Here is a 27,053-nt window from a genome sequence, read left to right as displayed (position 1 = left end):
TTCCAACTTAAACAATTTGATTCTATTCTGTTCTCAGTGCCTGATAGCCTCAGGGAGTGGAGACTCAGTCATGTTTTACTGGTCCAGTGAGTGCCAACTGGTGTTTCATTTAAAGGCAGACACATTCCGCAGTTGAGCTGTTGCTCTAATCTTATACTTGAAAGTTCAGCTGAGTTAACAAGTTGAATTTTGTACTCAAAGCAGCTGAATTTGAGATATCTTACTTAAAATGGCTTGAAAGTGAAATATGGGAATGTTGCATCCTCATGTCAGCAGAGAGACCGTTTGCTGTTCTCCCTGCGTTCAACAGTATTTCCAGTTAAATGAAATTAGAAAGACTGGCAGTCAGGAAGGCATTAGTGACCCTGCTTAGCTGTGGCAGCCACCTGCCCAGCCAGTCTTCACCTTTGCTGTGTGCTGGTGGCAATGCTCTGACTCTTTTCCTCAGCTAGGAAGCAGGGAGCTAAACTGATGTACTGTGCTGCAGTACAGCAAAAGAGCAGGAATAATAGGCCGATTTGTCTAAGTGGAGGAGAACCACACTGAGTGAAAATCCATAGTTTTCAGGATAATAATGTGCTGTAATAAATGATTGCACATTTCCAGAGATTTCTATTACAGTTATTATCTCTAAAGCTGTTCTGCAAATTATTTTATTCTGTTTATAAACATTTTATGGAAAAGCTGAAAATGCTGGACTACTGAGTGTCATCTTCAATTTTCTTAGGACAACTTCAAGCAAATAGCACCCCAGCATCATTGCCTCCAGTAACTCCCACCCCATTCCTTCAGCTTCCCGCTGCCTAAATTTTAACTCAGCAGAGCTTTTACTGGCAATCAGAAATGCATTTAAGACTGAATGCATTGTACATTTATGCAATTCTTAAAAACAAAGCAGCACAACCTCCCAATGAAACTGTCACTTCAGAGTGAACTAGAGAGCGATATTCAGTCTGATTCCATCCACAGCAGAGTAGCCAAAGGCATGTAAAAGAAGGTTAGTAACATATCAATAATGCTTTCTAAATATTAGCTTTAAATCTGTGTCTTTCTCTCTCTGATGTTTATGTGCAATGTTACCTCAAGAACAGCCCTTATTATGAAGTATTACATAATTGTTGCACTCAAATCCGGGCCTGAAGGGCTCTTTCATTGCTTCCATTCAGGTGCTGGTTTGTATCCCCATTCAAGCAGTTTCTTCAACAATGCAGGAGGCACATAGATACTAAAATGAATGGAAATACATGTCCATGTCTGTCAGAAATGGGGAGTACAGATCAGATGCTACATTCTTTCCCAACCTGTCAAAATTTTTAGTAATTTTTAGCCGTCAAAAAGACTATGTTGAAAAACTAAACTTTTACTACAGAGAGAGTAGAAATGAGCATAAGATAAACAAGTACGTGATACAGCTCTAATAAATAGAGGAACTAATTTACAGTCTGATTTTCTTAAGAATGATAGGTGTTGGTTAAATGCTCTAAAATTATCCTTTCAGAATGATTGTTTAAAACTGTAATTAAGCAATTCATGTGCTATTCACAAAATCCATTTTCATGCAAGGTATATGAAAATACTAGTTTCAGACTTCTAATTTCTGCTTTTGCAGGACCAGAGTGAAAGAGCTGTAACCCCTAGCTGATCCCAGGCTGGATTATGCAGAGGTGTTCATAGGAGAGGTATTGCCATGTATATCCTCTTTGGACAGATAAGGTTCCAGCCCGTATTTGGAACTGTCTACACAGACAGACAGATTCACATTTTCTGATCCTTTCCTGAGGATCCTGCAGGAAGGGAGCCAGCTGTAGGGTAGGAAATTTTGTAGCCACCTTGCTGTGACTCTCTGCCTGATCTTAAGAGTGCTACTGCAAAAAAAAAAAAGCTACCAGCCCAGACAGGGGAGGGTTGTACAACTCCTGTCTGAAACTGGATCGTGTGTGTCTGCCTTCTACCAGGCAGGCATATGCTGAGCTCCTCAGCCATGTGTACAGGTGTGTTCCTGTGAAAGGGCAGATGTTTTCTAAGTACGAATTACCAACTCCAGCTTGCTCATTGATCATCCTCTTCCTGTCAAGATAAGATGCTGTATAACAGATCATGCTGCACTTAATTACAGAATTAATTTTTCAGTTCCTTTTGGTTTGGCTGCCGTTGCAAAAACTAATGCATCCAAAATCCTGTTTGGGTCTCTATCTCGAGTCTCCCCAAGGAATTTAGAACAAGCTGGGGGGGGGGTGGGGGGGGTTGGGCAGTCACAGCTGGCTACCCCACATAGTGCCCCCAGGTACTGCTGAGCATCATTCTCCTACTGCTTTTCTGACCGCAGGCTTGATGCCTCTGCTCACTGCCACACAGCTACGGTGTGTGACTGCTCCAGCCCTTCTCAGTTTCTTCCTGTACTTTTTCCTTCCACTTCACCAGCTACATCAACCCCACAGAATTTCCCAAACAGATGGCCATCAAGTTGGCATCAGATCATACCGCTCATTTTGTCGTGACTTTCCCGAACCCTGTTAGTGTGTCAGTGTCTGTGAGGTTCAGGTTTGGTCCTTCTTCTGTGCTCTTCACCGCTCCTTGTATATGGCTGAGGCTCGAGCTCCTAGTTAGAGGCTGAGGACACAGTTTGGTGGTGGGAAGGGAAAGCAATCCCCTTGTCCTGCTGTCTTTATTGATCCAGAAATAGTCCTTTGATCTTCCCTGTTTCTTTGGTGGAAGAGATTCTCTTCACCCACTGTCCGTGACATCAGTTTACAGCTGGGACAGGTGTGTGTGTGTGTGTAGCTCATGGGGGCCACACTGCTTTGAAAGAGGTCCAGCTCTGACTTGTGCAGTGTTGTTGAAGGGGGGGTGTACATGAAATATAGTACCAAAAACGGGTAAGTGATGTTTCTTTCCTATTTATCAAAAGGTTCAACACATGCACCACTTTTACTGAGCTTTTTTAATGAAAGTATTTCTCTTCTTTTTTTTAAAGCAAATGAAGAAACATCCTTGTCGGCAGTGTGACAAATCTTTCAGTTCATCCCACAGTCTATGTCGGCACAATCGTATCAAGCACAAAGGCATTAGGAAGGTTTATACGTGCTCGTAAGTTCTGTTTTTATTTAGAAATTGAATACAAAAACCATTGTTAGTTGAATATCTTTCCTTAACTGTGTAATAGCCAGTGTCCCGTTCATTCAGATGCTCAGGACAAGCCAGATCAATTTGTCCTACCTATAGAAACGTGTCAGTCTCCTGAGAGTGCAGTATGTAAAGTCTACAATCCAAAACTTGGCTGAGCTGAGAGCGTTTGCAGTTCCACTTTGGGAAACCTGGTTTTCAGGAGTCTCTCAAATACACAGCCACTCTACACAAGGCACTTGTTAAGTAACTTGTTAAGCATGACACTTGAATGTTTGTGTGTGTTTGTATGTGTGTGTGTCTGCAGGCACTGCCCAGATTCAAGGCGTACTTTTACCAAGAGATTGATGTTGGAAAAACATATTCAGTTGATGCACGGAATTAAAGACCCAGATGTGAAAGAAATGACTGAATCTACCAATGTGGAAGAAAGGGAAGTAAAAGAAGACACAAAGGTAATCACTTAGAACACTCATTCAGTCACTGAGAATGATTTTTTTTTTGTGGGTATATATTCAGGATCTTTAAATACATACAGGTACTTTGATGCCATAAATGTCTCATCTTCTATGAAGATGAGACCCAAAAGGATTATTTATCAGAGTTGTTCTAGAATCTGCCAAGGGAAATGTTCTGACATTAGCAAGTCACAAATAGTTATGAATATTTTTTTTATGCTTACATGATTTCTGTCCTTTTGTTAGGTTCCTAGTCCAAAGCGTAAATTGGAAGAACCCATAATGGAGTTCAGGCCTCCACGAGGTGCAATCACTCAGCCATTAAAGAAGCTGAAGATAAATGTTTTTAAAGTTCATAAGTGTGCAGTTTGTGGCTTTACAACAGAAAATCTTCTCCAGTTTCATGAACACATTCCTCAGCATAAATCCGATGGCTCTTCATACCAATGCAGGGAATGTGGACTTTGCTACACATCTCACGTGTCCCTTTCCAGACACCTCTTCATTGTACATAAGCTGAAGGAGCCTCAGCCAGTATCAAAACAGAATGGGTCTGGGGAGGATAATCAGCAAGAAAACAAACCCAATCACGAGGATGACTTGTCTGACAGCGCGGCATCGGACAGAAGATGCAAAGTGTGCGCAAAGACTTTTGAAACTGAAGCGGCCTTAAACACTCACATGAGAACACATGGCATGGCCTTCATCAAGTCCAAAAGAATGAGTTCAGCTGACAAGTGATCAGATCGTTTGGGATGCAGAAATCTCGCTCCACATTGGAATACTAATGACATTTTTGCTACAGAAAGTTCAAGGTATAATAGTGTTAACAGTACTGTTCAGGCTGTTGCAATATTTTCTGCATAAAAGTGTCCCCTTCACCTCATTGTCTATACCCTCAGAACCTTTGAAGCAGTATTTGAGTTTAAAAGAGTTTGTATATATTTAAACTAATAATTTTTATACTCTTTTGTTATGTGTTTGTATCAGTATCTAGTGGAAAAAGTGTTTGGTTTTTTCTGTTTTGTTTCTGTTCTTTTGTAGTAAATTTCTTTAAAACAGAGTTCTTAATGCTGGGGCAGTTCCTTAGGGTCTCCTAAACTATTTGGTTTTTGAATGCTTCTGAAAGAAAGTTCAGCTAATGGAAGTGCATAGGAGGAGGTGCTAGGAGGGGAGAGGAGAGAGGAAGCAAGCTAAGGGGAGATTTTAAATTCTGAAGAACTTAGGCTTCCAAATGTCTAAGGAAGCTTTTAAACTTTTACTTACAAAGTATATTATATATATATAAAAAAATAAAAGTACCACTGCATGTGTAAAATGAAATGCTGGTTTTTAGGTGGCAACACCAGAACAGGTGCAGAACCCCTGGGGTGGTAAAGTACTTCTGAAGAGTATAAATGCACAACTCTGAGAATCATGAAGCGATTTTTTTAGGTCATATGGTGCTTGTGATCAAAGCTCAAATTGTTACAAAAGGGCTGGGCTGCTCTGAATTTAAGAAATAAGATGTAATTAGAGGAATAGGTTTATAATGACGATTTTTTTTTTTTGGTCATGTAATTTATTAAACATATAGAAGTGAGTGCACAGCATTATGTATTTTCCTTGCTGGTTATTGAAAGTAAATAGTTGACTCTTGCTACAGGGTTTGGGATTTGCCAGCTCCACATGATCATGCCAAACATTCTGGTGCTCAGTGTCACACACAGCCACAACTGGGAAGGAGCCAGCCCCAGCCAGGAGGGGGACTGGAGCTTGCAGCTTTAGCACAGGCCCTGCAGAGCTTGGCCAGACATTGCAAACTCCTGTCCAGCTAGTTTTGCTTGCACAAGTACAAAAAGGTACCATACTGTCCCTTTCACATAGAGTTCTCTGTGAGAGTATATTTTCAGTTTGTTTTTGCATTTTATACCTTGTATGTAACCCTACAAGAAAATTTTTGTACTTTTTTTTAAAACAAATTGTGTATATATAGATAGCTGCATGATAAATAGTAGTAATTGTTGGGTTCCTTAAAAGTCTTGCTGCTGTCAGATGTTACTATACACTATGTCCATTACAACTGTATTAAACACATTTAATATGTAAATAAATGTGGAGCATTTTGCCCCAAAAGATTTGTGAGATTCTGTTATTTATCATTAAATTTTGATAGTTTTAAAATTTGAAGTGTTTAAAAAAAATATGGATCCTCTCAGACACCTCTGTAAAACTTAATTGTTCTGGCAATTGTATATCAGATACATTAGTTCTGCTCTCTCCATCTTCTTTCCTAATTTGGCTCCTGGGTAGATGCTTGTTAGCCCATTTATATTAGTGGCATATCAAGTGCTTGTGAGGTACTTCATCCTACAGTGCGCAGCGGGCACAGCACCCCAGTGTGCTGCCACTGCCACCACTGCCCTTGCCATTTAGTGGATACCTCTGAACACTTGTTTGTTGATGTGCACTGTCAACTGTACAACAAATAAGTTATCACTATGCAGAATGGTGTTTTGTATACAGTGAACAGATAATAAAATTTCAATTTTCACAGCCATTACTAATACTTTTCTTTATTTTCCCTTTTCACTGTCTTACACCTGCAAGTAACCTGATGATGCAAATGGCATCATGGTGCCAGGGTATCACACTGCCACTCATATCCCCAGAGGAGCTCCTGCACAGCCAGGAAGTGCAGTCCAGCTGCCTGGCAGTGGGCTCTCTTCAGGTCTAGCTGGCAGATCAGTTTAACTCTCCTTCCAGTAATCTCTTGAAAGGTTTAAGGGACAGAGGGTCTTGAACTGACATATTTCTGTCAGAGCTGACATACCTCCTTAACAGGAGGACAATGTCCTGAAAAGCAGGAGGTGAACAGAAGGTTTTAAAGCAACATGAGATATGGTGAAAAGGCACAAATATCAGTAGGCATGCCTAAAGGACTTACTTCCTCCTGTAAACTATAGAAAAAATGTTTAAACTTATTTTTGTCCAAGATCTGCCATTTGAGTTGTTTGCTTTTAATTAACACTGTGACACTAACAGTCAGTGATGACATAAATTCTCCTCTTTTTACCCCTTTCCTGTGAGGATTGAACAGTAATGGAATAAACCTCATAAAACATCTCTGAGAGTTAGGAAAGGGATCATGTAGACTCCACCATTTTGCAACCACTCTCGTGGGTGGAAACAAATGTGCGTTAACAGTGCAACCTCAAATTGCAACAAAAACTAAGGCTATGTATCTCCTCCTGTTATGTGCCTTCCCATTCCATCTCTTCTGCTCTTCAGGGAGTCAGGGAGTGCACTGAGACCTTGGCCCAAATATCTAGCTGCACACAAACTGCCCAACCAGGACTTCACCAAGGCTCAGGTCCACCTGCCTACACAGCCTCAATTAAACTGTTTTTTCACCTGCTAATATTGGTTAGCACCTCACCTCAGGGCATGTGGGCAGTGCCTGGCTGCCAATCACCTGGCTTGGGCTGTGTGGATGTGGGGTCTTTGAAAAAGCACCAAAATAAGTCACTTAGGCTGTAGTAAAGTGGTGGGGGAGAAAACCCCACAAGCCATGGGGACATGCACTCACCAGTGGCGAAGTAATAGAAAATGACAGTGGGGGAGTTCACAATAGCCCAGTGAGGCAGCATGGAGCTGGCTCTCCCCACTGTGCTCAGGGCCATACCAAGGCACTTTCCAAAATGTGCAATTTGTCACAACAAAGATGCCCTTGAGAAAGGCTGTGAGACTGTACAGAAGGAACAATAAGGGGAAGTGGGACACTGTGTTAGCCAGAGCTACCTCACTCTTTGCAGTCAACCTCACAGGAAGGAAAATGCTCTGCCACAAGAGCAGTGGGCTCAAGGGAGAGGCAAGTGCAATTGCAGACCCTTCCCAGGACAAGACCCGAGGCAACAGCCTGAAGTTGTGCCAGGGGAGGTTTAGGTTGGGTACTGGAGAAAGACCCAGAGGGTGGTTGGCCACTGGAACAGGCTCCCTTGAGAAATGGTCACTGACAGAGTTCACGCAGTGCTGGTATACTCTGGGGCACATGGTGTGACTCTTGGGGATGGTGCTGTGCAGAGCCAGGAGTTGGACTTGATCCTCGTAAGCCCCTTCCAACTTGGCAGATTCTGTGACTGTCATGTGTGCTCCCCCATGCAGGATGCATTCTCAGCCTGCCACCCACTGCCTCACTCTAGCATGCCCAATATGTCCCGCCATGCACGTTGAGGCTATGCTGTACCTCTAAGCTCAGCCAGAAATAAGTCTAATTAAATCAGTTGTGTTGTCCAGTTCATGATGCCTCTAATGACTACCACGTGCATCTCCTCCATTGTTCCTGGGGTACCTGGCATGACACAGGTGTACTGTCTCCATGCTGCACAGTGCCCTCAGATATCTCTCTCGGGAGCTGTTGAGCTTTGGCTTGCTTGCCTGTAGGTACAGCTGGAGCTGAATCTGGCTGGCCACAACCACTGTACTTCTCCACACTTACCTGGTGTTTGTATTTCTGGAGGGCATTTACAGATGCACAACTTGACCTGTCAAAGACCCACATGTTCTCAGTCCTTAACCTCCGTCTACCTGTGAAGAATTCAGTTTGGCAAGCCTATTTACTTTTTAAAGGATTTTTATAAAACTTTGACCTTTTCATTCTGTTAATATTACCTTTCTCAGTACACTTAGCATACACACACAGCTGCCAGGCCAATAACAGCACACAGAAAAACCTATTTTAATTTAAAACCTTTCTCAAATATTAGGGCAGTTCAGTAGTCAATTCTTTGTATTTGAATTTCAGATTATTACTCAAAGGTTATCTGCCCAGGCTCTGTGAAGGGTGGCTAGGAAGAGTGGGGAATGAACTGACAAGAGAAATAAGTACAGAACTGGTCAGCCATGGAAGGCGCAAGCGTTCCTGACCTACATCCCCAGTCTCTGTGTACAAAGTAGATTCTACAGCCAGAAGTGGATGCGGATGCAGGAGCACAAAAGGAGAAGCCACTTCTCATCTCATCCCTGGGCACTTCTTCACATTGAAAAAAGAAAAACTGGATTTGCTCCTCAATAGTGACTGTACAAAGCATGGTTTTGATGTTATTTCTTTCATAGTTGGAAAAAAAGAGCTTTCCTCACTGAGGACCAAATAGCCCAATTAAGGGCATTGCAGTGAGGCACTGCACTGGGAATGACACAGATTCACCTGCTTGGAAAATTAACTGGAGGCACTACAGCTCTCTTCTCTGAGCCCTAGGATTCTATTTTGAAGGAAGAAATGCATTTGAAACAGTAATGCGACTATTAGCCAAATAAGCTGAGCATAGAACCCTTCTCAGATATGTCCCCTTATATGATTTGGTGAAAGACTTTATGCAGTCCATTTATTTTCTGTTCTCAAATTGTGCTATATTGTATTCAATGGCTCTAATGTGATGGTGGGGATATGGATGCAGTGCATTATCAGCATTGCTCTCCCCGGGTCAGTCCAGCACTTGGCTAACAGTGCCATACCTCTGCGGGTCAGACCAATATTGCAGGTCAAGCACAACAATATTTCCTGATTTAGTGATTGTTTCTGATTTTTTTTCCCTGTTCCATGGGAGAAGGGGAAGGAAAAGAGAACATTATTCGCTAAATTCAATTGAATGTTCAGATAGCTCAATCCCTCCCTCCCCTTACCCTTCCTCCTGAGAAAAAGAAATTATTTTCACAAATAAACTATCCCCTGAAACAAATCCACTCAGCCAAAATCCAATTAGCTCTGCAGACACCAGGTCGCAGAGCAGACTTAAAACGTTGACTCATATGCTCAGAAAGTGACACTGAGGTTGCAAACTGTGCCTGTGAATGGCTCCTTGCCAGCTCTCAAGATACATGACAAAACTCAGGAGAGGAAGGACACAAGACAAAAGCCACATGCTCCCAAGCAGTGGTCTCCAAAGTGGGGGTGTGCAACCATGGGCAAACAGGAAGCAGTCTTTCTACTGTTACAAAACTGCAATGAAATACAAGTATTAAAAGTATCCAGAAGAGGGGCGAGTTCTGTGCCCATGACCAACCCCTGGAAAACAAAGAGCTGTCATTCAATATTATATATATATATATATAGGTAGCACTAATGCCTGGTGGTGTGCAAAGGTCTGGCAAATCTGCCAGAATGTCAAGAGCTGCATTTTCTGTGTACTAAAAAACTAGCATAATTTTCTAGCCGTAGAGCTCCAGAAGATCTACTGTACAAATATTGAAGTCAAATATCCAGCTCAGGGGAACATTTCAAAATACATGTAACCTTTAATAATCGAAATCATGCAGATGGTAAAATAACAAAGCCACCAACAGAGGTGTGGGTGATTCCCAGCATCTCTGGAAAAGGAAGAAAAGCAGCTTCCTAGTATGTTTTCTCTTGCCTCACCACAAACAATGGAGGAGTCCAAATGTTTTCTGAGCTATCAAACACGAAGCACAATCAAACCAACAAGCAAAGGAACTGCAATCTCAGAATTAAGTGTGGGTTTATGCCTTGGACAAAAGGAAGTCCCATCTATGTGAACAAAAAAATAAGCACCCTCCATCCTCCCAGGCCTCAACACAAAGCTGCCTTCTTGCTTTTCTAAGTTCTCCGTATACTGTCTGCTTCTTCCCTCTGCTTGTTGCAGAAGTAGATTTTACCACTTTGATTTCCACTTTTAATTCTCTCCATCAGGAATGACTGCAAGGAATTGTTCTAACACTGAGCAGCCTTTGTCATTTACATTCTCTCAGTTGCTGCTATCTCCCTGCTGAGTGGCTTGTCTTTTGCCTCCAAAAATTATATTCCTGCTGCAAAATAGCTGCAAATGAGGCAAGAATAATTTTCTGCCTGTTTGGTGAATTAAAGCACTACCCAAAAATAACACTCAGAGATCATGCTTCTATGACAGCCATTTGCCTTTGTTCTGTTCTGTGAGTGGCAGCATTGCAACTCTAGTCTAGGATGAAAATTCATCCATTTATGTTCAGATATTCCCTCTGTGACCAGGTAATAGAAAAGTGTCAAATATTTACTGTTAAATGCAAATATATAATTAAACACAAAGTAAGAATTAAATCTATTCTACTTTAGGGGGAATTTGGATGTGATACACAGTGTTTTGGAACAAAAGTTGGTTTCTTGGTTTTTTTTCATATTGATGCAGATATGATACCCAGCATTAATATAATGAATTAATAGCTAAAGTGGGATGTACAGCTATAACCACAAGAAATGACAGAGATTTCCTTCCAATAGCAAAGCAAATTTAACCAAGATGTTTTTGTCAGATTATTTCTAATTGCCTATGAATTAGTGGTCTGAACCCCAGTATAAATTACTGGTATGTTCAACAATGTTTTTAGAGACTGAGATTTGTTCGTCTCCCTTGTGTTAATTGTACAGCCTGATAATTTTGTCCCAATCACCATTTTAAATCTCTGCTTTCTTGTGGTTTTTTTATAAAAATAAAGGCAAGAAGATTTGTACCCAAAGGCAAAAAAACTCTACTGAAAAAAAAATAATCCATCTAAATAGTATGGTGTGAAAAACCTTCTCAAAGGAATTGCAGAAAACCCTTTGCTGGGCAAGAGTCATTACAACATTTCAGTAGGCAGAACAGTTGCACAGAAAACATAACTTTGTCACACACCTTTTTGATTAAACTCCTAATTGCACAAAGAAAATTCAGAATCTTTTCATCACCTTTGAGTCTGCTCTTGTATATTTTCCTTCTCTCTTAGTAATTCTGAATACTGCATCTGCTCAAATGGGATAGTAGCAGATGCTTTTCTCTGAGTAGTAAAAGGATAGCAGAGAACTAACCTGAAATCATGTAAACTTAGAGAAGCTCCTGTGTAGTCAGTAAAAGCATACTGGTGTCACTGGAAAAATAATCAAGTGAGAAGGTGAAGGATCTTATCTAGATCATGCCTAGCTGATGTCCTCGGAGCTTTCGTTCCAATTTTCCATTTCTTTTCATTCCTGAGAGCATCACACCTTCTCCTGTGATCTAATGCCAGTTCTGCCTCTCTTAGTCAGTCCTAGTCTGTCTTGTCCAACTGTTTACCAACATTAAAGTCTTGGTAAATTTCTGGCAAATTGCAAAAACACCACTTCGGTCAGAGGGTTTGTTTCCATTTATCTTAGCAGCATTTCCATATGTTCTCTGTTCTCCCAGTCCCAGTCTTCAGGGGCTAATTTTAAACTTGGTGAATGCCTGACTCGGTTTGGTCAATTTAATTCCCAGGAAATCAGGCTCTGGGCTCTGGGCTGTATCTGTGCGGTTGCTTTGCTGCTTCAGGTTCACGTAACCATTCAGTGACGAACTAGAAATGGGTGTGAAGTCTGCCCGTGCTGCTAGGGTTCTGACCCAGTGCCTGGCACACTGAGCAGCCCCGGCCCATCCCTGCCGGCCGCCAGGCCTGCGGCGGGCACCGAGGGGCTGCCACACACGGCTGCGGCTTTTCTGGGCCTCTGTGCTCTTCTCGGATCGAGGCCGTGTCCCGGTCCCTGAGCAAACACCGGGGTCACCACTAGCTGCTGCCATGGAATGATTCCGCCCGCAGCCGCTGAGGAGCAGGCTGCGATGCCCCCTTCGATCCCTTCACACCCCTCCGTCTGGACCGCCCCTCACGCCGTTCCCGCCTTCAGCACAGCGCCCCCTGCCGGCCACCGCCGCCCGCCCCTCACAGCGCGCGTCCCCCCCGCGCCCGCCCCGTCCCGCCAATGAGCTGCGCACACGCAGCGGCGGCCTCGGGATGGCCGCCACAGCCGCCTGACCCAAAACTCTCCCCGCTCCTCCGTGAGACCGGCGCAGCCGTCCCGGTGCTTCTCGGGCGGGAGCGGCTCTTCCCGCCGAGCCGAGGGGTCTGAGCGTTCACCGGCGGCTCCTTGGTACAGCCAGCTGCTCAGGCACCTGCAAGGGCAAGCAGCAAGGGGCCTCGGCATCAGGACCTTTCGCCGCGGTGCATCTGGGAGTTATACTTCACCTGGCCGCGGAGGCTGCGTGTGCGTCAGCAGGGCAGGAGAGGAAGGAGACTACAGATCCCAGAGAGCAGGGCGGGACCCGCGGTCACCGCCGGCACTGCGCTGGGGGCGCAGGTTTTGCTGGCGCAGGAGCGGCGGGGCCGCGATGGATCTGTTCGGGGACCTGCGGCGCATGAACAAGCGGCAGGTACCGGGGCTGCTCCCGGGGCCCCCGCGGCTCTCACCCCCTCAGCGGGGAGCGGGGATTCTCAAACGCCAGCCTGCGGGGTCCTTCCCACCGCTGTCCCCGTGTGCTGCCGAGAAAAGGAACAAAAAATTAAGGAGTGTGATTAAAGCGCATCCGCTTCTGGAAGGGCTGGCGGAGCAGGAGAGTTTGGGGGCAGAAAGTCAAAACAAAAAAGTGATTTTCTAGATGAGAGGTTTCAGTATAGACAGTAGCAGGAAAGGATCCTTTGTTGTCTCTCGTCTCTTACAGCTCCTCTTTTTAAACAAAAGTCACTCTCAGAAAGTCAGCCTCTGCGGATTGTCCGGTGTTGCACATGGCCCTTTGGGATATTTCTGAGCTCGGGAGGGAATCGGGGCTAACCAGGTCCGATCGTTTGCCAGGTCGCTTCCCCAGCTTTATAAGCCTTTATCAGAGTGTTTGCCTCTGACACACAGGAGTGGATTAACCCAAGACTAAGGCACACAGAGGATTCCAGCTTTATGGTGCAGTTTGGTGGAGTCTGACATGGCAATCTGTGCTACCAGACTTGTGCTGGAATAGGATTTTAGCATAAAAGCCTAGAATTTGTGGTGCACTTGAGCTGAAGTTCTATATGTTGTGCTTCTAAATACAATACAGTACCTTTAAAACCCGATTTTCTTGTTTCACACAGCTCTATTACCAAGTCTTAAATTTTGCTATGATTGTGTCTTCTGCCCTAATGATCTGGAAAGGGCTGATCGTGGTCACTGGCAGTGAGAGCCCCATTGTTGTGGTGCTCAGGTGAGTCAATGGAAAGGCTTTCTGCTTCAAGCCCGGGTATTGTTTTGCCTTTTGTCTCCTCCCATTTCCCGTTGGATGCATTTGGAATTTGAATTCTCACCTATTTAACGAAGGACTCAAACACGTAGTTTCTTTTAGCTGTGATTGGGCTCTGGCAAAATTCACACTGTCAGTAGCCATGGCCCAGTTTCCACTGAGGTTTGTAGGAGTAGTAAATGGATGAGACTTTTTACAATCCGAGTTCTTTCACGTAGTGGGTAAACTCCTGCCAATTGCTTTCTGGTATTTGGGTCCTTTTAAAGGTCTGAGCAGTGTTACTGAATGGGTGAAGCTACAGATCTCAGTTAAAATTGTGGGTTTATCTGTAAGAATTAAATGTGCTTTGATTTCATGGTGCTTCTTTCATGTATGCGAACAAACTCTCTCTTTCTTGTTTGTAGTGGCAGCATGGAACCAGCTTTTCACAGGGGAGACCTGCTATTCCTAACAAATTTCCATGATGACCCAATCAGAGCTGGTGAAATAGTTGTTTTTAAAGTTGAAGGCAGAGACATTCCAATAGTTCACAGAGTTATCAAAGTACATGAAAAGTAATGCAACTTGGCGTTTTTTTGTTTGTAAAGCTCCTTTCCCTCCTCATGGTTTTCAGTGACAGTTTAATTGTGGCTTAGTGTGTGAGAAAGGCAAGTGAGGATAAACAGTGAGAAAAAACTCAGCTGTACGATGTGATACACTTCTGTCCCCAGGTCTGTGCCACACTTCTCAAGGGTCTGAGACCTCTCCCTCAGCGAAGCTGCTCAGGGTTTGGGCAGGTACAGCTGTGCCCAGGAGGAATCCTGGCAGCAGGAATGAGCAGAATGCACTTCTGTGCTGATGGTTATACAGTTGGGATTTTGGTTATAAGAGCAAATTTTTGATGAAAGTGGAGATTCAGAATCAGGGTGCAGCCTGACAGAGTGTGTGAGCTTTGCTAAGTGAAGTTTTCCAAATTTGACTCAGGATAAAAGAAGAGATTTTTCTTATTCTTGTGTCTCTTGGCCACACTGCCCGCAACAATTCTTGCTGAAAAGCAGCAGAGAGGGCTAGGTTTGGCCATGGATGCAGATGCCTACTCTGCTAAACAGTTCCTTTTAAACCATAGTTCTGCGCTTAGTTCTGCACAGTGGAAAGCTAAGCTGGAGGTGGCAAGCGTTCACATACTTGTTTCATGAGCTGAAGGTGTTTATTTCTTGAGTTCTTCTTCCGTGCTGTTTTAAAATTTGCAAGAATCATCGATTTAATCTTTTAAATTTTTGATTAGCTTTTTATTACCTTTTGTTAATTAATCTGTTTTTAAGAGAACCCCTAATTTCTTTATATCGGTACTTGAGCAAAATCCACTTGAAGACTGTAAACTTAAAAACTTTATTTGAATTTGTGTTCTGTTGAAGTTGCAAATAAACACATAGGGCTTTTGTTGAGGAAGTTTAGTGCCTGGATGGACAATATCCCTTTCATGTCCATTGTGTAATTGCTTACATCAGTCAACAATCTAGGAGTGTTGTAAAAAACATTTCTTGTTAATATCTGTTGATAGATAAAGTCAGTAAAGTCTGTAATGTTAATGATTTAATGGTGCTTGTTCAATAAGTAGGGCTAAAAGCAAACATTGTTATCTAATCTTGTAGCACTTTTCATCCTCATTTGCTCTGTAGATGTTAATTGAGATTTTAAAATTAAGTGCTATTTAGTTTATCACCTCATTGCCTTCTAGAGGAAATGGGAACATCAAATTTCTGACTAAAGGGGATAATAATGAAGTTGATGATAGAGGCTTGTACAAAGAAGGTCAGAACTGGTTAGAGAAGAAAGATGTTGTTGGAAGAGCAAGAGGGTAAGTAAAGCAAAATGTACTTTGTAATTAAATAGAAAAAATAGCTCTTAAATCGATTCTGCTCTTGATACAAACCAGATTTGATGTATTTGTTAAATTTCTTAAATAGAATTGTAATTAAAAAGAAAACTTGGAAAAGTTGCTTCCATAGTCCTCCCACTGATGTGGAGTGTGGAGAAAAAAAGGACATTTAACGAATAGTTCACCTGAAAAGACAAAATTAACCAGCTTCTCCTTGTAATTGCTGGAAATGCCTAGGAAATTGTTTTGGCATTCCACAGGAATTTTATGCAAGGTTTGAGCTTTTGACTTTGTCCCCTTCCCCAGCTGAGCTGAAATCTCTTCAGATTTTCTCAGATAACTTTGATTAAGGGAAACAGTCTAATTTTACTTCCTATTCAGATCTACATTAGTCCTGTGCATAATGATGGGATTGCACTGAAATATTTCAGACTGAGTAACATTAAATATTTCCGTGTAATATTTGAGGGTTAATTTTACATTCACCTATTTTATCAATTACAGGTTTTTGCCCTATGTAGGAATGGTAACTATAATAATGAATGACTACCCAAAATTTAAGGTATGTATACTGACACTTTGAATACTTGGATTGCTAAAATAACAAGTACAGACAATAAGAACCTTGCCTCTAAGCATAAACGTTAATAAATTTGTGTCTGTGGTTTGGTACCCAATGTAGGATGACCTGGGTTTCTTTGTTTACTGTTGGGCAGTAGAATTTGTTGTTTGTAAAGAGTTGAAAACATGTCATTTATTAGAATTTCATTAGTTAAGTGTATCCAGTTGTGATAAATTTGATCACTTTAAAATCTTCCTGCAATTCTGTAGGACCAGAGCTCTGCAATTGTGCAAGGTGTGATGTTTGAAAGGGCGCCTTTTGAACAGTTTGTGCTTTCAGAGCTTAGTAGAGAGGAATTGTAACAAGTCTGTGTTCTGTGTTTCTTTGCAGTATGCTCTCCTGGCAGTGATGGGAGCGTATGTACTGCTCAAACGGGAATCCTAAACACAAGAACAAAGGGAAGTACACAGGGGGGAAAAACCCAAATATATTTCAGATGGTTTCGTTTCTGTATACGGTTACAGAACTGTGCAAGCTTTTATCTTGTCTAAATAAATGACACCGAATGAGTGAAGCTGTTGGCTGCTGGCTAATTACAAAATTACATATTTACTACCTTCTACAGACTGCTCTCACCTAGCATGGCGCTGGTTTGGAGGACTGTCATGCTGGAGCAGCCAAGGGCTCTCTTGCCATGCCACAGTGGGTTTTCTTGACTGGTGCTGCATCTGAACCCACTTTTGCCCTCCTGTTTGTTTTGGGGGTTATTTTTAATTTGTCACTGTCCCCTTTTCTCCACCATACAAACTGTTTTGATCAGCGCTTATAAGGACACAGAATCTCTGAACAGGTAGTAAGTTCTAGGATCTTAGTCAGACTTAGGCGTAAGTTGGCTGGTTGTGGCTGACATAAATAGCCAAGAAGGGTAGTTTCACTCTGACTTGATACTGAGCAGTGGGGACTTAGAGCTTTTTCCCTGAATTTCAACCTTGCTCCTTCATGGGATAAGGAAAAAAGCCCAGATGGCCTGATTTTTAGAGGCCTGGTTTTTAGGGACTGTGTTCATTGCTAGTGTTCAGGCTGTTGACGATTCTACCTTTTGTGTCCTAGCTCTTAAACAAACCTAACAAAAAGGTTTTCTGGGGCTTTAATAACACTTGTAAATTACTGAATGAATAGCACAGTAGTACACTTGAGGGATATTGCCAAGAAGGGGAAACCAGAACTCTTATGCCAGCTTGGAGAATGTGTTATTCTCTCCTATCATATAACACCTGAATAATGTTAAATATAAAATTGATTTTTCGTTTAAAAACTTACCTGATAACTGTCTTTTATGAAATTTGGTATTTTTCTCTTATCTTCAAATGTCAGTGTTGCACCTTCAACAAAGCCGAACTTGTTTTCCTTGCTGGCTTTGTTTTTGTAGCTTTGATAAGGAACAGCATGACGCTTTTTTTCCTCTGGAGTTCTGTTTCTTCTATAATCCCTTACCTCTGCAAAAATACTCTATTATACAGTAATGACAGCTTTTCTGTTGTAACAGCTCACGCTCAACAGACAACTGCTGAATTTCTCCAAGTAATATTACTTCTTTTGTGTTCTACTAAGCAGTTTTCATGTCCAACTGTATTATAAAAATCACTTATTTTGTGTCAAATTGTATAGAAATAAAATTGAGTATAATAAACAGTATGGCAGAATAATGTTGGGATCCTTAATGCAGTCTTCCTGGAAGTGTATCATCCCAGTTAAGAAAAAATAATGTGTTTTTAGAGAGAGTGTATGTGGAGTAAGAATTTTTTCTTTCTCTTGGTATTGCTGAAATCCAGATTTATGCTGTCCAGCTACCACCCCAATGTGAGCAGTCAGCTCTGACATGGAGAGTGCAGTTGGGCATTTTGCAGCTGGCCAGTGTGACACTGGGATCCAGTTGCAGGGGTGACTCAGAGCTGTGCTGGGGGGGATCGGAGTGGATGTTAGGAAGCATTTCCATACCGAGAGAGTGCTCAGACCTGGAGCAGCCTCCTTCGGGAGCATTAGCATTCTAGCAGCACTTGGACAATGCCCTTGAGCTTCTGGGCAGCCTAGAACATTGGGCTGGATGGTCTCTGTAGGCTCTTTGGTCCACAGGCATGTCTATAAATGCTTCCCATTTGAATTCTCCAATTATTGAACCTCTCCACCACAAAAATCATAAGCCCAAACTTGTGGCTGCCACAGCAGCCTGGCAGTTGTTAAATGTGCAGTGAGCAATCACTGTGGTTAAGCTTGAACTTTCCAGGGCTTCCGGAAATGCAGCACAAACAATATCAACTATCTTGCACTGGGCCGTATTAAATAAATGTTACTATATCATATTATTCAGCCTCTGTAAAGTTGTGGAGATCTTTTCGGAGAAATGTCTTCAGTTCTTCAGGGACTGGTTGCAGCACTGAGTCAATGTTGAGGTTATTTGCAGAGCACCTGCCCTGAGTGCAGATTGGAAATGCTGGAGATTAGTCTATTCAGCATCTTCAACATTTACAGAGTATTCCTTCGTGATCATGCCTGTTATTACGTTGGAGATAGGCTTCCACCAGTGTTTGTTCTGTACATACATCCTGGCTGTGTCTTAACACCAGGATCCATACAAAGAAAATGATGAAAGGCACACCATTCTTAGACTATCCCTTTTTATAGCCATCAAATGTGTGTTGCTGATAGAATGATGATGCTTGTCTAAAATGTAAAGGCACAAGATTAAAGAGTGTTCTCGTGGATATAGCATTTAAAAACCATTAATGTTTTCCTGGCATGGAGCACAGCAGCATTTTACTTTGCCATGGGATGTATGAAAAGTGGGAGGGTATTTTAAAACAGAGCTGTTTCTTGGTGTTCAAACACAAATTGATGTTATCAGGCTTCTTCTTAAAGGGAAAGATTGTCTTGAGTGGGTTGAGTCACTCACAGTTCATAACATTGTACCTAGTTCCTTTTCTGTTGTGGGGGGTCCAGAATAGTATTTTCCAATATTATCAAGTAATTATTTTTCTTAGAAGGGCAATAAATTAAGAATGAGAATAAATCCTTATGAACAAGTGAATAAATAATAAAGACATAGTACATATACAACATATGAGAAAGGTTTATTTGTTTGAATGGTATTTTCAGTAAAAGAGATTTGGGACTCCCGGGCAGCAAGGAACTGAGTAAGAATTCATGTTTGGTTGGTTTTGGTTTTGTTTTCTGAAGATGGACAGTTTCCTGAATTTTTCAATTTCCTGCCTTGATTGCTCCAAACAATTACAAGTTTCTCTGGATGGCAGTATTTTATTTCATCAGCTGTCACTCAGCACAGAGCACATGTCTGTTAGCTGTACTGCAGGCTGCACAGTGAAACTTGAGGCATGAGAATACTATTGTGAATTAAGCAGGAATGCATAATTAATAACCAAAAGAAAAGAATGAATCACATTAATCAGTAAAATAAGGTGAAACAAACTGACTAAACAAGGGAACAATTTGGCTCAATACAGCAGGGTACACAATTGACTTCAAAAGGAATTGTACAAGAGTTTGCCTGGAAATTATGTGAATTCATGTCCGTGGGTGCTTCCAGTTGGGATAGTTCAGTTCCAGTCATGTGAAGCTAGCTTACAGTCAGCTCTGCTCCCTGTATATCCCACCTCCTACCATAGTTCTCTAGACAGCAAAATCATCACATAAACTGCACCCATTACACGTGGCTTCGTCCCGTCCCTGCTGTTCTCCTGGGTGACAGACGGCACATCAGGACTTCAGATCCCATCACTGCTCACCCACCTTTACTCTAGTGAAACCACTTTTAAGCGTTCCACTTCAGGGCCTTTCCGGGGATATACTGTCTCCATCGTGTCCCTGCAGTGCCTCTTCAGGCGGGAATTCTTTTCATCCATTTACCACAAAGTTGGCCAGTTCCAGGTGCCGCAAGGTGCTGCAAAGTTTACAGGGTTCCTGTGTAAGGAAAGCAGAAAGTCCCTGTCACTGTCACTTGCGACGGGAAATTCAGGTGATACTGGAAATTAAAATAAGCTCTTGACACGAGATTTTCTGTTCCAGTGAGGGACAACGAGTGCAGCCGAACCGAAGCCGGCACGGTGCGGTCCCGCAGGGCGGGGTAACCTCGCCCCCCGCGGCTGCCGGGTCCCCTCGGCGGCTGCTGCCGCCCTGAGGAGCTCCCGGTGCCCGGGCGCTGTCGGCAGCACCGCCCCGAGGTGCCCCGGGCCGGCCTCAGCACCGACTCCCGGCGAACGGAGCGGGGGAACGCGAACTTGTGGGACGCGCCCGTGTTGCGAAGGTAACCGAGAGAGAGAACGGCCCCTCCCGCCCAGGGCAGCGCCGGGGTGGCACCGCCTCAGCTCCCCCCGCGGGCGCGGGCGGGGCGCGGGCCCGTGAGGAGGCGGCAGGCGCGGGGGCTCCGCTCGCGTCGGGCCCGGCTCCGGATAAATGGGGGGCGGCGGCGGCAGCGGCTTCGGAGCCTTGGCGGAGTCGGAGCGCAGCGCGGCTCGGGGCAGCACCGGCAGCACCCGCAGCAGGGCAGGATGCGGGGCGGGCGGCCCGCGGCGCTGGCGCTGCTGGCGCTGGCGCTGCTGGCGGCTCAGGGCGGAGCGGCGCCCCTGCAGCCTGGCGGGACCCCCGCGCTCACCAAGATCTACCCCCGCGGCAGCCACTGGGCTGTGGGTAAGTGTAGTTTAACTCCTACAAAGGCACTGGAACACGCGGTTCCTGCGTCCTGTGTCGAGACAGGGTAAGTCTAAAACCTACAGCTTCTCCATCCACTTTTAGTCCAGCAAATCTTAGCAGGTGCCTCTCTCTATCTCTAGGCAAAGTGCTTGGTTATCACTGCCCCTTTCTCAGCCACGTTTTCTCTGACAATGTAACACAAGAGACAGAAGAAATTAATTGTGTGTGACACTGACAAAATCTTCTGTCCCAGTAGTGCTACAATTCAACGTTATCTAGCCCCTTCCCTTCCCTTCCCTTCCCTTCCCTTCCCTTCCCTTCCCTTCCCTTCCCTTCCCTTCCCTTCCCTTCCCTTCCCTTCCCTTCCCTTCCCTTCCCTTCCCTTCCCTTCCCTTCCCTTCCCTTCCCTTCCCTTCCCTTCCCTTCCCTTCCCTTCCCTTCCCTTCCCTTCCCTTCCCTTCCCTTCCCTTCCCGTCCCACTGAAGTTTGAGCAAGCAAGTCTTTGCCGGTTTTGGTTAATTTTGTGCTACTTTAATTGTCGTTGCAGGACATTTAATGGGGAAAAAAAGCACTGGAGATTTTCCTTATGGCTTTGAAGAAGAAAACAAGACACCATTTTCAGCATTACCTAATAATATCAAGCAGCTGGAAGAGTATCTGCAGTGGGAAGAAATCTCAAAATATTTGTTAAGGCTGCTGGAAAGGAATGAAAATAAAAGTGGTCATTTTTTAAAAGGAGGTCTTCCCTGGTACACCAGGAACACCTGGGAGACAGATGACAATAGCAGTTGGAAACATGTAAGTAAGATAAAAACCTGCAAAGATACTCCATGTGTTCAATTTTTGGTTTACAGTAACATATCAGCTTCCCCTAACTGGTGGGTTGTCCAGAAAAGCAGCAGAAACGCATCTCATGTATTAGACATTTGGTACAGTAAGATTCTGCTCTTGATTACAGATTGTCACTCACCGGTTGTATTTGTGATGACTTCATTTTCTACTAGGCATAAACATGGCATGCCTTCAGCAGATTTTAGTGCCTGGATCTTAGATCTTTAGTCCCTTCAAACTGGTTGGTTGGGCTATTCTTTTGTTTCCCTCATGCTTAGGTGATCACATCAGCAGCACATATTGCCCAGCAAAGCCAAGCTAGTGTGAAAAACGAGTGTGAAGGCAGGAGGAACCACATCACACTGACTGTCCCCTTCCATCAGCATTCAGGATATTCTGCCTTGGGCTGAGTAAAGCCCCAGGGCTACAGAATTTTCTCTGGTCACAGCTTTGTCCCTGACTCCTTTGCCTTTTCTCCAGCCTATGGTGCTGGCTACTGCTATGGTAATTCCTGGGTTTGCTAAAAGAGTCTGGGGCTACTGATAAGCTGCCCCTCCTCATCCCTCAAATTAATGTTCTTCGTAGTGCTGTTGCATGAGACAACAAGGTTTTGGAACAGATTAATTCCTAGCCTTTTTGGAAATCCTATAAAATACACTGGGAAGGAAAACAGTGAGGTTTTACAGAAAGTAATTGGGGTCTAATGTAAATCATAGGGCCCACAAGAAAACTGCTTTCCTTATAATGCCTCAGACACAATCGTGGTGATAAAGCTGCAGAATTCTTTTGGGTAACAATGAAATAGAATAAAAAGATTAGTATGCCCTCTTTAAGACATCAATTGGAAGATTTTTTCCTTCCCGTATTCTTCTGCAATATGATGTCATTAATATTCCTGGGCCAACTTCAGCCTGGTTTCCCTATTGAAATCTTGGTGCAATCAAATCAGTGAATACTTAGGCTTTTATTTGAATGTGGGTAAAAATTTGCCCTTTAAATTAAGCTGTGATTTAAGTCTCTCACACCAGTGATACGAATGCTGCCCACAGGTTTCTTTTTGGCTGTGGCTTTATGACAGTGATGCATCATAGTAACTAATTATTAATACTATCTAAAAAAGAAACTATTTGGTCCATCTTCAATTCTGCAGTATTCAGCTTTGTAATCGAATGAAATGAACAAATTCCTTTATTTAATGTAAAGAGGGAAATGTTCTGACTTCTAAAAGTATCTGTCAATAAATACTACTTAGAAAGGCTGGAAGTTGCCTCTAGTAAGTTGAATCATGTCCATATGTGTATACTTTCACCGTAAATTAACATCCTGTTAATGTTTCTGTGGTCAGGCATCGAATATCCTTATGGAATAATGAGGTTGTTGCCTTAAGCATCCAGATTTCTGCAAGGATTAGTAAAAAAGCTCATGTTTTACCTGTGACTAAGAGGACAATTTACAGAACCTCATTCGGCCGTAGAACCTTTGATTTCCATCATCAACCGTTTCTTTGTCTTCACCCTGAAGTAAAATCTAATGAAAGTAGCTGTAGCTATACTTTCATGCTGTTGGATGCAAATACCTGATGATACACAGCCTAGATAGGATATGATGTCCTCTTTTCCCCTTGGCTTCAAGAAAGCATATGAAATTTAAGGTGTTTCTGAGGTCTTCCTTCTAGATGAAGAAAACATGAAGATCAAAAGGAACACGCTTTTGAGGGCTGATAATTTCCTAAACATTTAAATAATGATAATTATTTTTCATTTAAAAGTTATTTTGAATAAAAGAGGCTTCATTTATAAAGGTAGAGCTCTGATATACAAGCATGTGACATTCATGTGCATAGTGGTACAAATGTATAAATGGCCTTTGGGGGTTGATTGTGTAGATTTGTCAGGATGTGAAGGGTTTCAGGTGCACAGACTTTGGTTAGACAACACCTTGGGGTAAGATGCTGCTGTACCACAGCTGTGGAAAGTGTCTGTGCACAGGAGAGGATTATCAGGTACAGGAAGCTGAGGATGATGGCACAGAGCATCCAAAAAATTTGTCCTTGGCATGATATACTTTTCCGGCCATATTTTGTGTGAGTTTTGAACAGAAACTTGTTCTAGAAGGAGCCACCAGAGGACAGCAGATTTGCAGTAGGTTACTGTTCCCTGTGCAGTGACCTGTTGGACTGAGATACTAAATGTGACCAAAAGAAGATAAATAATGAACCTTGCTGCCAGCTTGTGGAATGGCTGGCACATGCCCACTGAGGGTTGCAATTCCCTCTCTGACAGAGATGCCAGCCACGAGGAGTTTCGTGTCTGCAGCCCTGTGCTCCACCTGCTGCACACAGCAAAGACTGGCTGTGTTGGGAACAAGCAGACTCCAAGAACTTTGTTTCATGGGTGCTTTCAAATGTAGTTGATTTAATTCAAAGCCTGAATTTTAAATGTAAGATTAGGAAGCCCCAAAGCTAGAAGTAAATACAGATAAGTACCTCAAGTAGCTCAATTCAGGGTCTTATTAGCCCAAATCATCCAGTGTATCACTACTGATGCTCACACTGAGCTGTACATTTTTTAAGAAGAAAATTATTCTTTCTAGAGGACTCACCTAGAGGAGGGCAATGGCTGTAACACACAGATAGTCAAAAAATGGAAGAGGTGAGCCAAATACTTCATGGAGTTTGGCTTAGGATGGTGCATCTGTGTTTTTTTTTTTGTTTTCAGTTAATACCTTGCCTTCTCTTTATTCTGTGAATAAATTACAGTTCATGTAGTTAAAGGGGATGGAAATCCCTCCTGCAAATTGGACTAAGTGCAAAAGTAAGTTGGAAAATAAACTTTAAATTGTTTCTATTACTTGGCTTTTTCACGCTAATGAGACAGGATATAAATGAGGTGGCACACAGAATTATTTGGGAGAATGACTTTCCTCCTACTTTGGCAGTTGGTTATTACGCTAACCAAGACAAATGGAGTCTGTTTGAGAAAGATTATTAGGAATACATTTGTTGTGTGAATGCAAAGAGCAGTTATCTATTAGGCTTATTAACTTATAGTAGGTTTATTAACTTAGTGAATTACTTTTTTCAGGACTGATCTATAAATAATATATTTCTCCTTTTATTAGATGATGGACTATCTGCTTCAAGTTGTGACTATGAAAGAGAACACTCCAAGCTGAAAGAAGATCACTAAATCATGAAGAAATTGAATACTTTCTGTAAGAGACTATATTTCACACACTTGATTGTATCAGATAATCAACAAGGTCACTTTTCTGTACACAAGAATTCTTTTGTGTAAAGTACTTAAATACACATACTCTTGTATGGTTCAGCAAGGACTAAATCCTCTACTTCATTTTCAAGGTTGCATTTTCTCATTTGAATGGCTTTGATATATATCTATATATCTATATGTATCTATATATATAGATATATCTCTAGAATTGTCATGGAAGGGTCTTCCAAATAATTATATGATGTACCTATCAAGTAATTTCATTTCTTCGTTCGAAACTACATGACATTGCAACATTCGCAATAAATAGTACCAAGAAAAAGGCGGAGTTTATGCTTTTACTTCAGTTAAGCAGTGAAATTCGCTGTGTGAAAGCCAGTAGCAAGGGCGGCTGCCTTCCCCAGGACAGGGCGTGTGTTGCACTTTCAGCCGCTCTGTTGGGAGCCTTCGTGTCCCGAGTGTGCCCGGGAGGTGACGCTGCCGCTCAACGCTGTCCCCGCAGCCCCCGGCCCGCCGGCGACAGCTCCGCTGTTCCCGGAGGCGGAACTCGAGCCCTGAACGCCCTCTCCCAGCGCCTCCGGCAGGCGGCGCCCTCGCCCCGGCCGTGAGGGGAGCGCCCCGGTGAGCCCGGCACAGACTGAGCCCCGGCCGTGAGGGGAGCGCCCCGGTGAGCCCGGCACCGGCTGAGCCCCGGCCGTGAGGGGAGCGCCCCGGTGAGCCCGGCACCGGCTGAGCCCGGGCCGTGAGGGGAGCACCCCGGTGAGCCCGGCACCGGCTGAGCCCCGGCCGTGAGGGGAGCGCCCGGGCGAGCCCGGCACAGACTGAGCCCCGGCCGTGAGGGGAGCGCCCCGGTGAGCCCGGCACCGGCTGAGCCCCGGCCGTGAGGGGAGCGCCCGGGCGAGCCCGGCACAGACTGAGCCGAGGCCGTGAGGGGAGCGCCCCGGTGAGCCCGGCACCGGCTGAGCCCCGGCCGTGAGGGGAGCGCCCCGGTGAGCCCGGCACCGGCTGAGCCCGGGCCGTGAGGAGAGCGCCCGGGCGAGCCCGGCACAGACTGAGCCGAGGCCGTGAGGGGAGCGCCCCGGTGAGCCCGGCACCGGCTGAGCCGAGGCCGTGAGGGGAGCGCCCCGGTGAGCCCGGCACCGGCTGAGCCGAGGCCGTGAGGGGAGCGCCCCGGTGAGCCCGGCACCGGCTGAGCCCCGGCTGTGAGGGGAGCGCCCGGGCGAGCCCGGCACCGACTGAGCCGAGGCCGTGAGGGGAGCGCCCCGGTGAGCCCGGCACCGGCTGAGCCCCGGCTGTGAGGGGAGCGCCCGGGCGAGCCCGGCACCGACTGAGCCGAGGCCGTGAGGGGAGCGCCCCGGTGAGCCCGGCACCGGCTGAGCCCCGGCCGTGAGGGGAGCGCTCCGGTGCGTTCTGGTGCCAGCTGAACCCCGTGGCTGCGGCTGTTTGCCGTATCTCTGTCACAGCACTCTGCCCGGCCTTTCAATCCCAATCTTAGTGGGGCACAAGTGTCATATGACACAGGGATGACTGCCAAATGTCATCCATTTTTGACATAATGCCTTGGCAGAAGACAGAGATGCTCAAGAGGAGACACAGTATTAATTCTACCAGAGAAACTGGTAATGTCAGCATCCTGGTCTAAGGAGCTTTTTGTTTCACTCTTTTGTTGTTGTTTGGTTGGTTTGGATTGCGTTTTGTTTTGTTTCTTTGTTTGTTTGTTTTTTGTTTTATTCCACTATCTTCTCCTATGCTTGAATTTTGGGGGTGGGTACTCTGTGGCTGACAAACTATTGAAGGAAGTCCCAAGGTTCGTAACAGTGACGAAGGAAGATAACTGACTGAACAGAAGAGAGAAATTGAAACACTGTAGCTGAAGGGAACCCCTTGAATTAATGCCTGTTGGACTTCATAGTACATCCCTAGAGATAAGGAAAGATGTAACCAGGAACTTTGAACAGCTACTTGAGATATTTCAATAATAAGAAACGGAATGTCCATAATTGAAATGCCTGTCAGATGTAGCCGGGGAGAAGAAACAAGATCGTTCAACTTTCTGCAGAGAGGAAGGAAACAGTATTGCCCTCAACCCCAGAATCTAGTTAACAGAAATTCAAGCTATGGCTGAGCAATGCGTGTTTTCATGTCACAGGGGCTGTGAGCTACCATGACAGCAGCACACACAACAGCCAGCCTGCTGCTCCAGAGGGAATGACAGCTTCCAAGCCATCGAGCAGGGACTGAGGGTTCCTCCTGCACGCAGAGACAGTCCTGCTCCACTGG

The 27,053-nt window shown here is 44.2% G+C and overlaps 3 protein-coding genes across 13 annotated transcripts in view; all 3 read left to right on the top strand.

The window, feature by feature from the left end:
- LOC131592608 (zinc finger protein 532-like) overlaps positions 1 to 6,101 on the top strand; it is a 33,307-nt gene extending 27,206 nt beyond the window's left edge. For 6 of the 9 annotated variants that reach the window (XM_058864216.1, XM_058864214.1, XM_058864213.1 and 3 more), the window contains 3 exons: positions 2,975 to 3,087; positions 3,431 to 3,578; positions 3,828 to 6,101. In XM_058864216.1, coding sequence (XP_058720199.1) covers positions 2,975 to 3,087; positions 3,431 to 3,578; positions 3,828 to 4,322 — 756 coding nt within the window. In that variant the 3' untranslated portion in view covers positions 4,323 to 6,101. The remainder of the gene's footprint in view (positions 1 to 2,974; positions 3,088 to 3,430; positions 3,579 to 3,827) is intronic. The other 3 variants (XM_058864219.1, XM_058864220.1, XM_058864221.1) reach the window with 1 other exon arrangement.
- Positions 6,102 to 12,526: 6,425 nt separating this feature from the next.
- LOC131573425 (signal peptidase complex catalytic subunit SEC11C) lies at positions 12,527 to 17,705 on the top strand. 3 transcript variants are annotated; one of them, XM_058827378.1, is made up of 6 exons: positions 12,527 to 12,744; positions 13,440 to 13,549; positions 13,990 to 14,139; positions 15,303 to 15,422; positions 15,948 to 16,005; positions 16,396 to 17,705. In XM_058827378.1, exons 2-6 carry the CDS (start codon positions 13,467 to 13,469, stop codon positions 16,447 to 16,449), a joined length of 465 nt encoding a protein of 154 aa, XP_058683361.1. In that variant the 5' UTR covers positions 12,527 to 12,744; positions 13,440 to 13,466; the 3' UTR covers positions 16,450 to 17,705. The 3 variants fall into 3 exon arrangements, with proteins under 3 accessions (XP_058683361.1, XP_058683359.1, XP_058683358.1); XM_058827376.1 differs by having other exon boundaries at positions 12,529 to 12,748; XM_058827375.1 differs by lacking the exon at positions 13,990 to 14,139 and having other exon boundaries at positions 12,571 to 12,748.
- Positions 17,706 to 20,406: 2,701 nt separating this feature from the next.
- LOC131572911 (gastrin-releasing peptide-like) lies at positions 20,407 to 25,081 on the top strand. The gene is made up of 3 exons (XM_058826344.1): positions 20,407 to 20,706; positions 21,257 to 21,507; positions 24,661 to 25,081. The coding sequence occupies exons 1-3, from the start codon at positions 20,568 to 20,570 to the stop codon at positions 24,712 to 24,714; spliced, it is 444 nt and encodes a 147-aa protein (XP_058682327.1). The 5' UTR covers positions 20,407 to 20,567; the 3' UTR covers positions 24,715 to 25,081.
- Positions 25,082 to 27,053: the final 1,972 nt, after the last annotated feature.

The sequence above is a fragment of the Poecile atricapillus genome, chromosome Z, assembly GCF_030490865.1.
Source record: "Poecile atricapillus isolate bPoeAtr1 chromosome Z, bPoeAtr1.hap1, whole genome shotgun sequence".
In the NCBI taxonomy this organism is placed as follows: Eukaryota; Metazoa; Chordata; class Aves; order Passeriformes; family Paridae; genus Poecile; species Poecile atricapillus.
Note: the sequence above shows the minus strand (reverse complement) of the source record. Positions and strands in the feature narration are given on the sequence as shown.

Coding starts and splice junctions, on each gene's coding strand:
- LOC131573425 (XM_058827376.1), top strand. CDS start 12,707: ATGGATCTGTTCGGGGACCTGCGGCGCATGAACAAGCGGCAG. Junction 13,550..13,989: donor CCCATTGTTGTGGTGCTCAG/GTGAGTCAATGG, acceptor TCTTGTTTGTAG/TGGCAGCATGGAACCAGCTT. Junction 14,140..15,302: donor GTTATCAAAGTACATGAAAA/GTAATGCAACTT, acceptor ATTGCCTTCTAG/AGGAAATGGGAACATCAAAT.
- LOC131572911 (XM_058826344.1), top strand. CDS start 20,568: ATGCGGGGCGGGCGGCCCGCGGCGCTGGCGCTGCTGGCGCTGGCGCTG. Junction 20,707..21,256: donor CGGCAGCCACTGGGCTGTGG/GTAAGTGTAGTT, acceptor TTGTCGTTGCAG/GACATTTAATGGGGAAAAAA. Junction 21,508..24,660: donor ACAATAGCAGTTGGAAACAT/GTAAGTAAGATA, acceptor TCCTTTTATTAG/ATGATGGACTATCTGCTTCA.